This window comes from Plectropomus leopardus, chromosome 14 (assembly GCF_008729295.1).
Source record: "Plectropomus leopardus isolate mb chromosome 14, YSFRI_Pleo_2.0, whole genome shotgun sequence".
NCBI classification, from domain to species: domain Eukaryota; kingdom Metazoa; phylum Chordata; class Actinopteri; order Perciformes; family Serranidae; genus Plectropomus; species Plectropomus leopardus.
In genome coordinates, this window is record NC_056476.1 from 24,167,333 (window position 1) to 24,182,429 (window position 15,097).

Sequence of the window (15,097 nt, forward strand, 5' to 3'; positions counted from 1 at the left end):
ATTTGAGCACTTCTAAATGGATCGTGCTTCGAGACGTAGTGCTAAAGCTCACTGACACCTGGAACACACTACCGGTGTGAGCAGCGCGTGATGGCAGCCTCACTGAACTGCAACGATTACAAGCTTTTGGTATTCACACTGGCAGCATTGTTGTTGCGACACAAACACTTCAACACAATCATAAGCACATATTCCACTCATTGATAAAGTCGTGCAAGCCTCTGCATTGTCAACAACACAGTCCTGCGAATTTTCACAATAAAATGTCTTGCATCAACAACTGATGGGATTCTGTCGACAGAAATGTTGTCAGAGGACTTTTATTTTGAAACAAAAACAGGGAAGGTTGAGTAAAACTGAGGGATTTGTATTTTCTCATCTCTGTGACAGATAAAGACATTGAAACTGCAGTAAAGGTGGTATAGACTCAATATAATTATCAAAATACCCTTTTAACTGTCTGTTTCTGCTGACAACCGAGCATGTTACTCTGAAAAATCGTTGAGCCTCCGTTTCTCTAGATCATGCCATGGCTGACAGGCAGCTGAGACGCGCCCGACAAGTGCTGCTCATGCAGTCAGTGTGGCTGCTCTAACTTGTTAACATGGGCAGGTTCTGCACTGCTCATGCTCTGCTCATGCATGCAGTGTGTTACAAGCTTAAGTCGATGGAGCACCGAAATGAAAGGAAAAGTCTGTATTTCACCACATTTTGCATTTCTTTCTGAAAAATAAAATATAGAAAAATGGACCGGTTAGTCATTGATTATGGGTGATGGCAAAATTAACCAAAACTGACCTCCATAATTTAAATGCATAATGTGCAGGAATTGTTTGGTGCTGTTTGTAAACAGGATTTTTAGTGAAAGTGAAAGCCAATAACCCAAGATTCACTCTCTTTGCTATATTTGCATTTTTCCAGTGCTTTGTTCACAGATACTCCCTCTTGGATGAAAGGCTCTGCTACCTGGTTGCTATCTTTTTTAAAAAGTCCTGACATCCCTAGGAACATCCTAAATATAAGAATAAAAAAAGGAAAACATATGTAGAGGACAGAGTCTGCAGACAAATACACCACCACACACTTCTAATGGTCATAACTGATGATTAAGGCGGATTACTTTTGTATGAGTCTGTACATTGTTTTTAAGAAAATCTTGCATAGTATACTAGTATACCTAAGCAGTAGTTACATTTCTTCCTGGGTATTGAAAAAAGCCCATCCCCCTTCCACTGATGTTCTCTACATTACCACGAGTACTTAAAAATAAAGCACCCATCTTCTATATGAGGAAATGATGAAGTATCACAAGCCTTTCAGAAGACATGAAACAGTAGATGCTTCGGTCACCTCCTTCTGAAGTGTGGAAGTAAATGGCAGCAGATTATTTAGGGAGATGAAGGAGAGCACCTCAGCATCCTCTGTGGAGTAGGTGAATTAAAGAGAAATCACAGCCTTAGGAGGGAGAGGTTAGAGAGCGTGGAGCTCAAATCCACTCTTTAATGCTCCAGTGACCCCAATATGACTCCCTGATACCAAAGGTCATGCCCGCCTCCTGTCTCCCTTGGTGAATCTGCAATCCACAATCAGTCACCCCAACCCTCCCCCCAATAACCACCCACACTGCGTCTCCAAACGAAGATTCCCACCCACCTGCTTGTACCCCCAGCTGAGCATCAGAGATTTCCAGCATTACAGTCTCAGGAGAACATCCCCCCCTCCTCCTTCTCTTCCTCCGTCCCCCCACACTTCACGCCTCCACGGAATTACTTCTATCTGGCCTACTTTCCGCCTTCGCTCTATATCAACTTGTACACTATCTATATGCTTTTTTTTCTCCCTGTAATACCTCCAAATGTTCTCCATCCTAATCCTTTGTTTGTTTTTCTGACTTCAACCCTGATGTTATTCAGCTTTCATTTAACTTTCAATTCTGTGTCCTTCAACGCGCCTCATACTGCCTTCTGCAGGCTTTTTGTTAACACATCGGTGGCTTCAGGGTGAAATTGTGTCCCTATATGTTTCCCGTCTGCGCTCATTTGCGAGTCTTGGCCTTTGCTTTTCCCTGGCTTACCGATGATTTGAAAAAGCCCCACAGTATTGAAGAATCTGACTTTTTCTGCCTAAGTGCTCTCTCGCCGTCTTCCTTTTCAGTTCTCCAAAGCAATGTGCAAAAGCCTAAATGTAGGCATCATAGCAAATAATCTCAAATTAGGAGAATCCGAAAACGAGTTAACCCAATTAATTGCACTCTCAGATAGATGGAGTAAAACATCAAACATCCAATTTTCTATCCATTCCAGGGCACTACAGCTCAGGCATTTAGCTGCAACTGCGAGTGACAACTTGAGTGTGTGAATGTGAAAAACTGCTTGGTTCAGTTTTGACACCAATGTTGGAAAAATACAGCTATGCTCTGATGCTAATAAACTTGTATGTGTATGCTATCCTTGCTCTTTCTTATTTGCAAAGATCAATGTACAAAATAGTCAGGTAGCAGCTTTTTATTTTTAGCCAATGCTGACAACTGCCTTTGCAGATTAAAGCTAGTTAACATGAGGTCTGTGCAAAACTTGATTACAGGCCAAAACTAAATTTTGCTGATGATGAGTTTATGTGCAATGCGGTGTCTCTGCCTACTAAATATTTTTTTTTTTATGAAGATCCCATCCAATAGAAGTATCACTTTGTAAATTCACTTTTCAGTGAAGAGATTTTATGCAGTACACACAACACCAAAAGGATTAACCTCTTTTGGGAATCAGGCAACATGAAACCCATTAGCTATCGGTCTGATGCATAGACTGTATAAAAATTGGACATCACCCACTGTTTTGTGAGCTACTGTTTTTAAACCTCAAATCTGGCATTTTGGCCATTGCCATCTTGTTTTTTTCGGAGCCAGAAGTGACCATATTTGGACAACAGGTTGGAGCTGTGGAGGAGCGAGGAGTGGATCTGACTCATAGACTGTAGTGATGCCTCACATACAGCCTGTTACCCAAGAGAACCTTAAGAACTTTAAGCTTTGATAAAATGTAAACTGGTGAATAATATAGAAATTCACCACTTGTACAGTTGTCATGAATGTTGAAATTAGCTATAGAGACCAAATCAATTTTTGTTCATGTTTATTTCTACTGTAAAGTTGGCATTTTAACAGGGAGATCTATGGGGATTACGAACCAGCCTCAAGTGGCCATTCGATGAACTACAGTTTTGGGCACTTGCTCTGACCTCATGTTTTAGCCTCAGAGGTTGCCTGTTAGTCTGACTTTGATAAGCATCTGGGTGCGAGGGCCATTATTTTTGGCTTATCCGGGGTAGCCAGCGGATATCCGAGCTTTAGACTTAATCATCTGGTCATTTTGGCTGATCTCCAAAAACAGATGACTGCATATAAATGCAGATTTTATTATTATTATTATTTTTATTATTTAATAGAAAACAAACTTGTTCAGATCGATAGCCAATAATTGTATTATCAATTAACAATTAATTCCGCCTCTCCACACGGGCGGTTTACCTGCTGTTCAAAGATAATTAGTCAACATTACTTAGACTGCAAATCGGAAATCAGAACACTGCTGATACCAAAACCTTATCCACTGTGTGCCGAAACTGTAGCTGATGGTATATGATGAACTAGGCTTAAAAATGTTTTAAGCTATGTCTTAGTAAAGCCAGTTTACAGCTGCTTCTCATTCATACTGTGTTTTTAATGCAAAAAAGACTTGCTTTAAATGCTTTTCTCTAATAAATAAATGTAAGCCGATTGACCTGCATTCATTATTTTTAAACAAACATGAGTTGTAATATTATCTATTATCAAATGATTTTGCTTGTAAATTTGTTACATATTCACTCAACTTTCAAGGGTTAACTGTTTTTGCCATATAGCTCCCACGTGGTATCACATATTAAATTTCTGTGTTCATACCAGCAAGATACCAGTAAATCTGCTACTGTCAGCAGTCCATAGTATTAAATATCAAACTGATGTTACTGCTGTCTGTTATATTTACGTGGCTTGGTTCAACAACACTCCTGAAATGTTCAAAATATGTGCTGTGGTTTGTGTATTGATTGATTTAAAATCGATAAATGCAAATTTTTCAAATTTTAGAATACTACCTTCAAATGGAGACCCGTTTTAAGCTAACAGAACAACATCCTCCTCTCTCTATAAAGCATGGAGCAATGGGCAAAGTGCATGCTTGGAATGCATTTTACATTTACTATTCCTGTTTGTTGGATAGATTGTGCTGAGACAAATCCTCATGAAACATGTCTATTTAGTCATGAGCCAAATTATTTGTAATATCATTAAATGCCTCTATTTCACGGTTATTTAGGCCCAACGTCCCATTGGTCACAAATAGGGGTAGGGGGCTGCAGTGGTTCAAATGACCGGATTAGTCTCATTAACGGTGCAGTGGGACAAAAACACCCTGCAACACTGTCAGTGAAGCAATATTAATGCAATTACAATTATCACCCCCAGAAAATGCCACAATAACCGAACCAGTGTGTTAGGCCCTCTGCTCAAATTTGAGCCTTTTAAGCCCAAAGTTCGCAGAAAGCGTCATTTTCATATAAAATCTCCAAAAAAGGATAAAATTAGAAGAAAAAAAGACTCATTCATCATGCATTAATTTGGATTCAAGATGTTCCACATAATGCTGTCAGCACTTGACTTATAGGTCAGTCTGTATTTTGTCATCAGTATGAACATACCACATGCATTCACTCAATTCTAGAAACACACAGGCGTGCACTTATGCACATGCAAACAAACATACTTGAGTCACCCTTGTGGCTTCAAGCCCTCACGTCACACACTTGATATTCACACAGACAGTACAGCGAAGGCCAGATCATTGCAGTGACATGCTATCAGTGACGCACTATCAGTGGCACTTGGCTACAGTCACACATATGACTCGTGTTCTAGTGAAATAATGATCGGCTCGCTTAAGTGTCTCAGTGGCGCATCTGTTGGTCATCTGCCAGTTATTGTTGCAAACAATGCTCCCGAGGAAGGAAAAGATCATCTAAATAAAAAATATCTTTGCACATTTATCTTTCTGTCACCTCAGATGACTTGTATTGACTGAACTGTTGGCCCTGCTGGTTGTATTAACCTATATGTCACCCATTGTTATGACTCAGTAATAGGTGTCTTGTTCAATCTCATTTCCAAGCAGCTGATGTGAAATGTGTGGGAATTTGGGGTGGAGACATCGATGGGGAAGTCTTTTGCAACACTTTCAGCTGTTGCAGTTTCTTTTGTTTCCTTTATATGGGATAAGTATGACTAAAAGTTCGTGATGAAGTGTGATCTTCATCAGGGCCTTTTATGGAAAAAGCTTGGCCCCTGTATCTGAAACTGTCTGTAGTGTTGATAAATGGCAGCCACTGTTTTTGCTTCAAAATTACTGTTTTGCCTCTTATAGCATTACTTACTTAACATTAACATTAATCATCAAGTGATTGTTTTTGATCTGGAGGAACCTCTGCATTATTTTCACTACTGTAAAATGATACTGAAGGCCTGCTCAAAATTGGAAAACACAACTGCTTTTTCTTCAAATGCTCTTCTTGCACCTTCTAACATAAAATGCCTTATTCTATATCTACATATGAATGGTGTCAACTTCCTTGGAGTCCACCGTGTTGTTTCTACAGTAGCCCAGAACTGACAAGCTAATCACTAGCTCTAGACAGGGCCATTGGTATTTTTGCGTTGATCGTCATAATTCTGCTACACGCATAGGAGAAGTTTCATTTGATTGCTAGGGCTGTGTACTGGCAACAACCTAGCGATATGACTTGTATTATAATTTTAGCAAAAACTGTAAATGCTAGTGGTGCTTTATGAATCTGCCTGTTTTCATAGGCCTGTTTTCCCAGTGTTTATGCTCGCAATGCGTTGTTATGTTGGAAAAGAGCAGTCACATGGCTGAAGATAGATTACAACACTGCTATTTAGCTGTTAGCATTTAAGTCAAACAGAAAATGAGCCACTGCCTCAAGTCTTTGCAGGGAAAGTATTAATTAAAACTTGATACAGTGTTTTTTAGAATAGATGCAGTGTCATAAAACATGATTTTGCAACACTGAAGTTATTCAAAATTTTCTGTTGTTTGTATCTGCAACCTCACCGCTGGATGCCACTAAATCACAAACAGTAGACCTTTAAACGAAAACTATTAATGGGTACAAGTCAATACTGCATTCTCCAAAGTCTGATAAAAGAAAGCTACATCATAGAACACAGTTTTTTTCTATATTGTGTTTCTGACTACAGACAGTGTGGCGGCATTCACTACCCAATTGAATTGAGAACATTCTGGATAAATTATCATTGGTTGCCACACCCATCGTACTAAAAGGCTTGCATGCTCTGCCGAGAGAGGCACACACACACGAGAATACTCTTATTCTTCAGTTTGCAAACACACCCCATGCACAAAGCTTTGACTGTGACTGTGGCAACAGGGCAGTGTTTAGGTGTGTTTGGGTCCTGTTCTACCTACGTGATTCCAGGTGGAGCATGTGTGCTCTGTAATCTCTCGCCCATTGTCCTCATGACAAAATTAAGCTCTGGCACGAGGAACAGCCATGTGGCAACACAAAGTTGCCTGGTCAATCATCTACCATGGCTGTTTTATATCAGCTGCAGCACGAACAGAGAGTTTTTTTTTGGAATGGAGAGTTCGAGAAAGAAAGGGACAGACACGAGATAAGTCAAATATTACAGAGGAGGACGTTTGGTCCTCTTGGACATGCGTGCCAATTGGGGTGTGGTGACTTGTGTTTGCGTTTGCATGTTCTGTATTTTTAGGTGGAGGGAGTGGGTTCATCATGGCCCCTGGAGTACACCACATCTCTGCTCATCCCCTCCCCACAAGCAGCAGCACATCATTAGGAACAATATCCTCAACTCTCTTTCTCAATCAGAACATTTCATGTCATGCAATGAGACATTTTGGCAGCTGCCACCTTGACCCTGTGCTTTCCCGCCCTTAGGGTGTGATGGCGTAAGTCTCTGTCAAACTTATGAAAAGGCTGCCACAAACACATTATTCAGTATGTAGGCATTCATTCATTATATTCAGTTGTCGAAAGTATTATTTAACTTGTTGTACTGGTCAGTGATTTTTGTCTCCGCTCTTTTAAGGGTTCTTGACATTGAACAGAAGATTAGTATTTGTGCTGCCATGGGATGATTGTAAACATTTCTTGCAGGACTTTTAAATGTATTTTTGGGAGAATTCCAGCAACATCCTGCAACGCAAATGAAACGAAACTCGGAAATATGCAGTTTTGCTCTCTTCTACTTTTAATTTGAAGCCATTGTGTTTTAAAAACACCTGAATTGTGACAAATAGCTGGTACATCCAAAGCTGAATTGAAGGAAATTCTACAAATCTCCAATATAACTTTTATTTTACATATATAAATATTATAGTACTTGGCCATAGTATAAGACATTGTCTCTGTTAGTCAAAAGTATGGAGGAGATGAAGAGGGAGAAAGTACTCCCTCTTCTCAGCCAGCTCGTTGGGGCTGCAGGTGATTAACAAAATCATGTATCAAAAGTCATTTCAAGACATTGGCTTGGCTAAAAACAGTAAACCTTACCAAGTAGTCGCCCTGTTAAACAATAGCAAATCACCTACTGGCTATATCTGCCCCTTGACAGTCTGTAGAAATAGTTTTCTCCATATCTAACTTTAATAACAGCAGGTGTATGAATGATTTCAGTAACAGAGCGTTGTCTGCACACAGTTCTGGACATGGAGGTGGCTGAGCAGGAAGCTAACAGTGCTAGCTCCATTCATATGAGCTCAGAGCAAAGTGGCGGTGATGAGCTAGCCTGTGGGATACACAAAAGCACTAACATGCATGCATGACCAGACTGCTGTACCACAGTAAACCACAGAGATAATTTGTGGAGTTCCTTTATGAAGTTATGTATCACCCGGTGTTTGTCCAGATAGCTAATAACCTTTCTTGTTAGATAACATGGCACCTTGAGCTGCTGCTGGTGCTGAAATGCTGAAAAAAATTGTGGTATGTCACACACTTTGAAGTACACACAATAGGATACAAGCAAAACAGACCATAGTTTGACCTGCTGATCACTGTCTAATAGATCAGGAGAAATCCCCCCACACACAGGTGCACAAATAAGTGATACCATGCCTACTAAATGACTATTGATGACATATATGTGCAGCACTTACACAGACTGCTCCCTGAACATGACCACCAGATGGATTTATAAGAAGTTGCACTGTTGCTAGCTTTCTCACTTTCAAACAATCCAGTGGACGGTTCGTTTGCTTACACACTACAAATAAACTACATGAGAGTCCACTTGAAGTGGAGCAGCCTTTGCAATTGGTGTCTCTCCAGTTGTTTGGTCTGCATAAGGGTTTAAATGGTGACTTCTTCCATAATATATTAACCTAGCAAATACACAGGCGTTTATTTTAATGGAACCAAACTGGTTTTGGCTGAATGCGCCCTAAACTCGTCTTGATCACCAAGTGAAGAACAAGAGTTCCTCAAAATGTCCTACCTGAATTGCAGCCGCTGCCTTGTACTTATTGTGTGTCCAGCGTGTGTACAGGGGCACTCAAAGCTGCTCGCCTAGAAGCTGGACATGTCCTTGCACAACAACCCTGCTGTCAGTCAAGCCGCCCCATTACGTTGGGCATGACATTTAAAGTTGGGCGAAGAAGGCGGACAAAGTGCCCTTACCTCCTCCGTACTAGCCCTGCAGTGGAGCCCCTGTGTAGCGTTTGCGGATGAGTGTGTGTGTGTGTGTTGTGACTTTGGCCAGACTTGGTCTGGCATAAGGACAGCTGTCACATCTCCAACCTGTCACATGCGACACAGAGGAGATGCCAGAGGCCGGGGCATCAGGAGACACAAGGACGGACACAAGGAAAAGTGTCTGTGCGTTTGTGTGTACGTATGTGCTCATGCACCCTTGTGTCTGAAGAGTAAGGAGGATGGAAGGCGCGGGGTGGTGGCCACGTGAAAGGGTTTGACTCGAAGGCACCCTCTAACCTTGATGTCTACACATGCACACACGCGCATGCACAGTCTTCACCCGCTTTCTTAAATCCAGTCCTTGAGCAACTGAGTCACATCCCCCAGGGGCCTGTAGTAAATACTGCTTTGACGTCCAACCACTACCAACCCTCCAGGACCCCCTGCTCGTCTCGCGGTCCTCTGACCTAGGCCATTTCAGTGCTCATTACTTACCAATGAAGAAGTCTCTTCATTAAGGTCCTGCCTGTGGCCTGTGGAGCAAAAGCTTTTTTTAATGTTCCTTCTCTCCAAACTCTTTACATAAGCAAGCAGCAGTTGCCCTCAAGTGCATTTGGTTAAAGTGTGTGTATGTGTGCACAGGAACATTAATGGCCATTTGGGGGCTTTTATTTCATTACAGAGGGAAGAGCTCTTCCGTTTCAATTTAAGTAATGGTTTCAAGGCAGGCGGGTTAAAAGGTTAACTTTTGTTCTCATTAGGATATCTTCTCACAGCTTCATGTAAAGATTTGCAGACTTTTAGAGAATAAAGTCACGAGTGTGTTTTGAAATGCCTCTAAATTACCACCACACTGAAAGGATTCCCCTTCAGCACAATGTGTATTCCATAACCAAAACCAGCTGTCAAGTAAATCATTTGTATTGCCCCTCTACACTTTAATTTACTTTAAAACATGCCACGTAAGCATGAAAAGTTTTTTTTTTCTCCAGAAAATGGCATCATGAAACTTAAGCAATACAGGAGCTTCTAAGACAAACTTCTTTATTCACTCACAGTAGTCATGAAAAAGACTACAAAAAATTTATTTTAAAAAGCAGCATTGCCTTGTCTGATTACAGCAATTTGACAGTCTTCAGATTGCAATAACTTGATTTGGCAGGCGCCCGATACAGCATTTGTCCAAAAATGAAATTTTGTGCAAACATCCATGGTCCACAGAAAAGAGGCCTTGGTGACCCCCTGTTTTGGTAATCACTAAGGTGATGTTTTTATTTGGTATTTAGTGTTTGGTTCATGATGCAATACCTGGAAAACTATACGTTGTGTTCAGTGGTAATTAGCAAATGCTAGCATGCCAAAATGCTAAACTAATATGAGGAAAACGGTAAACATTATAGATGGTGAAGGTCATTTGCATTACTATGTGGAGCTATTGGTGTGGCGTTAGGCTCGTACTCTTGTGTAGATCTTTTTTTTTTTTTTTTTTACACCAGAAGATATTACTGGTGATCAAACCTAAGGTTGGGTATCAGTACTACTTATGTTATCGACCAAAATAACTCAGCACCAAGCAGTATCGAAATGTCTCCAGTCAAACGATACCCGCGTTTGATCTGTTTAGTGCCGGCAGTCTTAACTGGGATATATCCAGATAATTATCCGGATAAGACCGCAACTTTCTGTTGCTGCCATCTCTTGAGCTGCTCTCCTCAAGGTAGACAATCAATTCAATGTCTGCCCGGTTAGAATAAGCTAACACAGCAGCAGTGGCTAAAATCCAACAAGGAGCCATTAAACAGTCTTTACAAACTCAACGATTTGAAACCGCTCAACTTGGTCATTAACCAGGGTTGGAAATATCTTTTTTGTCCATCTGCCATTGTGGATTCCAAAATCTACCAGCCACTCAGTAGATTACCATGATTTTTTTGTTTGTTTGTTTGTTTGGTTGGTTTTTTTGGCTGGTAGGTGAAGCAAATCTAGTAGCCCTGTAAATGGGTGTGCAGGTAGACTCCAACTAACTGTCCCTGGCACAGAGCTAGAAAATGGCATATATGACAGAGTTGGCATTTTAACGTGCCAAGAGGCTACCAAAATATTGAGTAAAGTATGGCAATACTAAACACATTGCATTCACATTTTGGGTATCAATTGCAGTACTCAGTTGGTACCAGTATCACTTAAAGGGTACTGGTATTGGTGCTGGTCTTGCGATCTTTTCAAATCCCTCATTAATCAAACCACACTGACAGTATATGGTTGTTTTACATAAAAGTGAGGCTACAAATAAACATGTAGAGTATGATGTATAGTGAAAATTAACTGAACAGTGCCTAAAAAAAGTTTTTATCTCCATAGCATGAGCCCCTTTGCATAGCATATTAATTTAGAATGGCAATAGCTAAAAGTTAAAGGGTCTGCCTTTAGTTTTTGTTTGTTTGTTTCACTGATGCAATATGACTTGTGACAGCTCTTCGCTGTCTGCTGGGACGAGATGAGTCTGAATCATTCCAAAAAAAAGGCCTTCCCTTCAACAGCGCCTTTAGTCCAACAGAATCGAGCGATGGTCCGCTGTAGCTTGTACAGAGCTGCCCTGTGTTCTTCTTCTGCCCCTCTCACCTTCCTGTTGCTTCTCATCCATCTGTTTACTCTGTCCCAGTCCAAAGGAAGCATCCATTAAATCACCTTTAAAGATGAGAACGGGACTTGACAGCTACAAACTGGAGCAAAACAATATTTTCCCAAACCCCACGCCCACCCCGGCCCCGCATCTCCTTGCCTGTTCCTATCTGTCCCATATCGTCAGCGGCAGAAGCCGCAAGCACTGCTGTGAGACAGAGAGCAGTTCTTGTTTACTGATGCACGCTATATTGATGTGAGCTGATTCCATCAGGCAACACTTTTGGATGCCACACACCCCGCTGTCTTTCACTGCCTCCCTTCTACTCTTTATGTTTTACCCCCTAATGTATCTGCCACGACAAGGCAGACAGCATGATCGTCAGCGGAGCCACAGCCACTGTTGTGACTGTTAATATCTGCATGTGCTTCACAATAACTATACTGTGTGTTCAAGAAATGTTCATTGATGACCCTAATAGTTGTATTCCATGTCAGATGATTGGTTTTATTGGTTTTTGATGAATGTATGTTTTTTTCTTTAATTAAACACAATAGCTGAAATCATTAGATTACATGCAGAAAAATTATTTCCACTCCACTTGGAAAGAAAATGTTCAGTGAAGGAATTTCTTGATCCGCCCACTCAGCCGTGTTTTCTCAAACCAATGCTCAGTTTAGTTTCGCAATCACCGGAGTGTGCGTAATAAGTTAATAAGCCTGATCACATTCAAGGCTGCCCCGCTGAAAACTGGTTGCGCTACGCCTCTGTCCATCATGTATGGTGGTTAGATTTTCCTCTCACCACGGCGGGCAGCAATTATAACAAATGGATGAGTTCAAACCATCTGTAAGACATTTGATTAACGTCGCCGAGCCTCTGTTGGCGGAGAGAGCCCCAGAATGGTACTTGATGTGGAATTGCACTAATGACAGTGCCCGAGAAGTAGCCATGCTCTAGGAAAAACATCACAGAATGAGAAATTAGAACCTCGGAGAGACAGACAAGGTTTGTATAGCGAGCAGCTCCGGGTGGCCTCTGCATCCATCTCACACATGATTTGATTGGTGCTTCCAGTCATCAGCTCAGCCTCAGAGTGCAGCTGTTGAAGCTAATGTGGCATGAAACAAAACAGATGTTTCTTCTGGTGTCTTAACTCTTCTCCTCTCCATCTCCCTCAATATTTTGGGTAGTGCAAACTTGTTGTGCACACATAGAAGTGTATGATCTGAGTTTAAAACAAATCTTAATCCAGTATTGAATCTGAGTCCCAAAAGTTCTCTCGTCGTTAGGGTTTAACCTAAAATATTAGAAATTCCAAAAGTTATACATGAATTAATATTTAAGAAATAAGATTTACTCTTCAACTGCCACTGCAAAAAAAAAAAAAAAAAGTTCTACAACATTGATCGCTTATTTTATGGATAATTGACTATACCTGGAAACCTAAAACCAAACTTAAGAATCAAAAAAGTCAGTGTACTTCAAACAATGTGCTCCCCTTAAGTTGTCCCCCGACATCAAGGATAGAAATGTGGGGGGCTACATCAAGTGGCCAGCAACCCCCACCGCTGAAAAATGAAGCCAGTGTGGAAGTGCCATAAACTGTAGTTCATCCAATGGCCACTTGAGGCTGGCTCCAGAAGTGAGCCTTGACAGCAGGAATAAACATGTTTAAAATAGTTTTGGTCTCTATAACTAATTTCAGAATTCATGATAACCTTTTTTTTTTTTTTTTTTTTTTTTTGTAACTCACCCATTTACATTTATTAGGGCTCAAAGTTATGCATATTTAAAGGTGGGACCACTCAAGGAACAGGCTATCGGCCAAAAGTGTCCTTAGCTTCCCAGTCAGATCCAGCCCCTCACTCCCTCACAGCTCTAGCCTCTCATCAAAATATTGTCACGTCTGGCTTCAAAAAAACCAAGATGGTGATGCTTAAATGCCGAACCCGAGGCTTCAAAATGTGAGTCTACAAACCAATGGGTGGTGTCACGATAGCTATGCCCATTGTTTATACAGTGTGTGGGCTACATCCAACCATTTTGTTAATTTCAAAGGTTCACACGACCATTAACCAGATGTGAGGAGTTGAAAAAGTAGGCAGGAGTTAAACTTCTTTTTCAAGTGTTTTTTTTTTTTGTGTGCATACAAACAAGTGGCAACACTATGAATGCCTTCAAGGAGATTCAGTCCAAAGGTGTGCACCATTAACACCCATTTGAACTATTATTCTGTCTCATCTTCCTCTATAATGGCAGGCTTTTTTGGCGTGCCTTTAAGTGTGGCTGTTTCGAACAGGTACACTTTTGCCTTTCCTGTTAACCCACATCAAAAGTGAGACGTGACCGATGCACTACAGAAGCATTCTGTTCATTCAATCCACATCGACTCCAACCAAGCTTTCTATCAGCTGCAGGTCCTGAAGAGCTGACGGGACAGCAGAACATAGAGTAGTCATGTAGGCTCCACAAGAAGATATCAGCTTTGTTTTATTGATTGATTCACTGATCGATTCCCCTTAACACAACGGGCAAAGGAAATCTGCCTATAGGGAAACACGCAAGTTCTTAGGGAGCCTTAATCATTTATTATAGATGCTCAGTAGGTTCAGAGCATATAAACAACAGGAGATCTGGGTGATTTAAACAGCTGTCCACTGAGATTACACTTCACTAAACATACTGTGGAAAAAAAAAGATCAGAATTGTTGTGGATTGATACATTTTATAAAATAGAAGTTTGGTTTATATCACACACAGATGTAACATAACTTCATTCGCTGCTCTGGAGGCCTTTACTCCAATATATCTTTACATAGCAAACAGTGGTTTACTGCTATATCTGTCATATCATATCATGTATCTATATATCAATGCTAAAGAATGTCATACGCAGCTCCTATGAAGGTGTCAACATCTGACAAACTGCTTAATTTCATGCACAACCCCAGCCTGAATTTAAACAATTCCAGGTGCAGAATCCCAGGCTGTGGTTATGAAAATAACTCCCAGCTTGCTTCATCTCAACAGAGAGTGATTTTACTAAGTAACACTACTAACCTGGCTTTGTCTTCCTCAGGACACAGCGCTGGACCCAGGAGAGGATGTGGCTCTTCTCTCAGTCAGCTTTGAGGATGCTGAAGCTACCCAAGTCTTCCCTAAACTCTACCTCTCCCCCAGCATTGAACAGTAAGTACTTCACATCCAGTAATAAGTTTACTGTTCTTCCATAATCAGTTCATATAGATGAATAGTTTTGATGGAGTTAGTGATATGTGTTTGCAAGTTGTGACACCACAATCACAAGACAGCAAAGTTGATCAAAGGTGGGGCCCGAAGAACCTCAAAGTTAAACAGTGAGTACGAAATTACAGGGTTTATCCTCCTGTGAATAGAGATTATCAACTTTTATAGCAAAAAATGAGAGGTCTGTGTCATTTCGATCTGTAAGATTCTTTAATTTGTGATGATGCTACAAGTTGTGTACTGTGTCAGTTTGTCCATGAAATTAAATTTTTCTTTAAAATCTTTCATCACACAGTTGCACTGCCAGCAAAAGTCACAGAGTAGTGTCTGGCAACTATGCATGAAGTATAAACATTGTGTTAACCATCCAGGACTCTCTGTCCTTAGATTTCTGCAGTGTGAGGCAAGACTGCAAAAGTCTCCAAGTTTGTTGCAGTA

At 40.9% G+C, this 15,097-nt stretch overlaps 1 protein-coding gene across 1 annotated transcript in view; it reads left to right on the forward strand.

The window, feature by feature from the left end:
* Positions 1-15,097, forward strand: part of babam2 (BRISC and BRCA1 A complex member 2) — a 99,730-nt gene that overhangs the window by 51,761 nt on the left and 32,872 nt on the right. Inside the window, exon 7 of the mRNA XM_042500946.1 lies at positions 14,493-14,602. Coding sequence (XP_042356880.1) covers positions 14,493-14,602 — 110 coding nt within the window. The remainder of the gene's footprint in view (positions 1-14,492; positions 14,603-15,097) is intronic.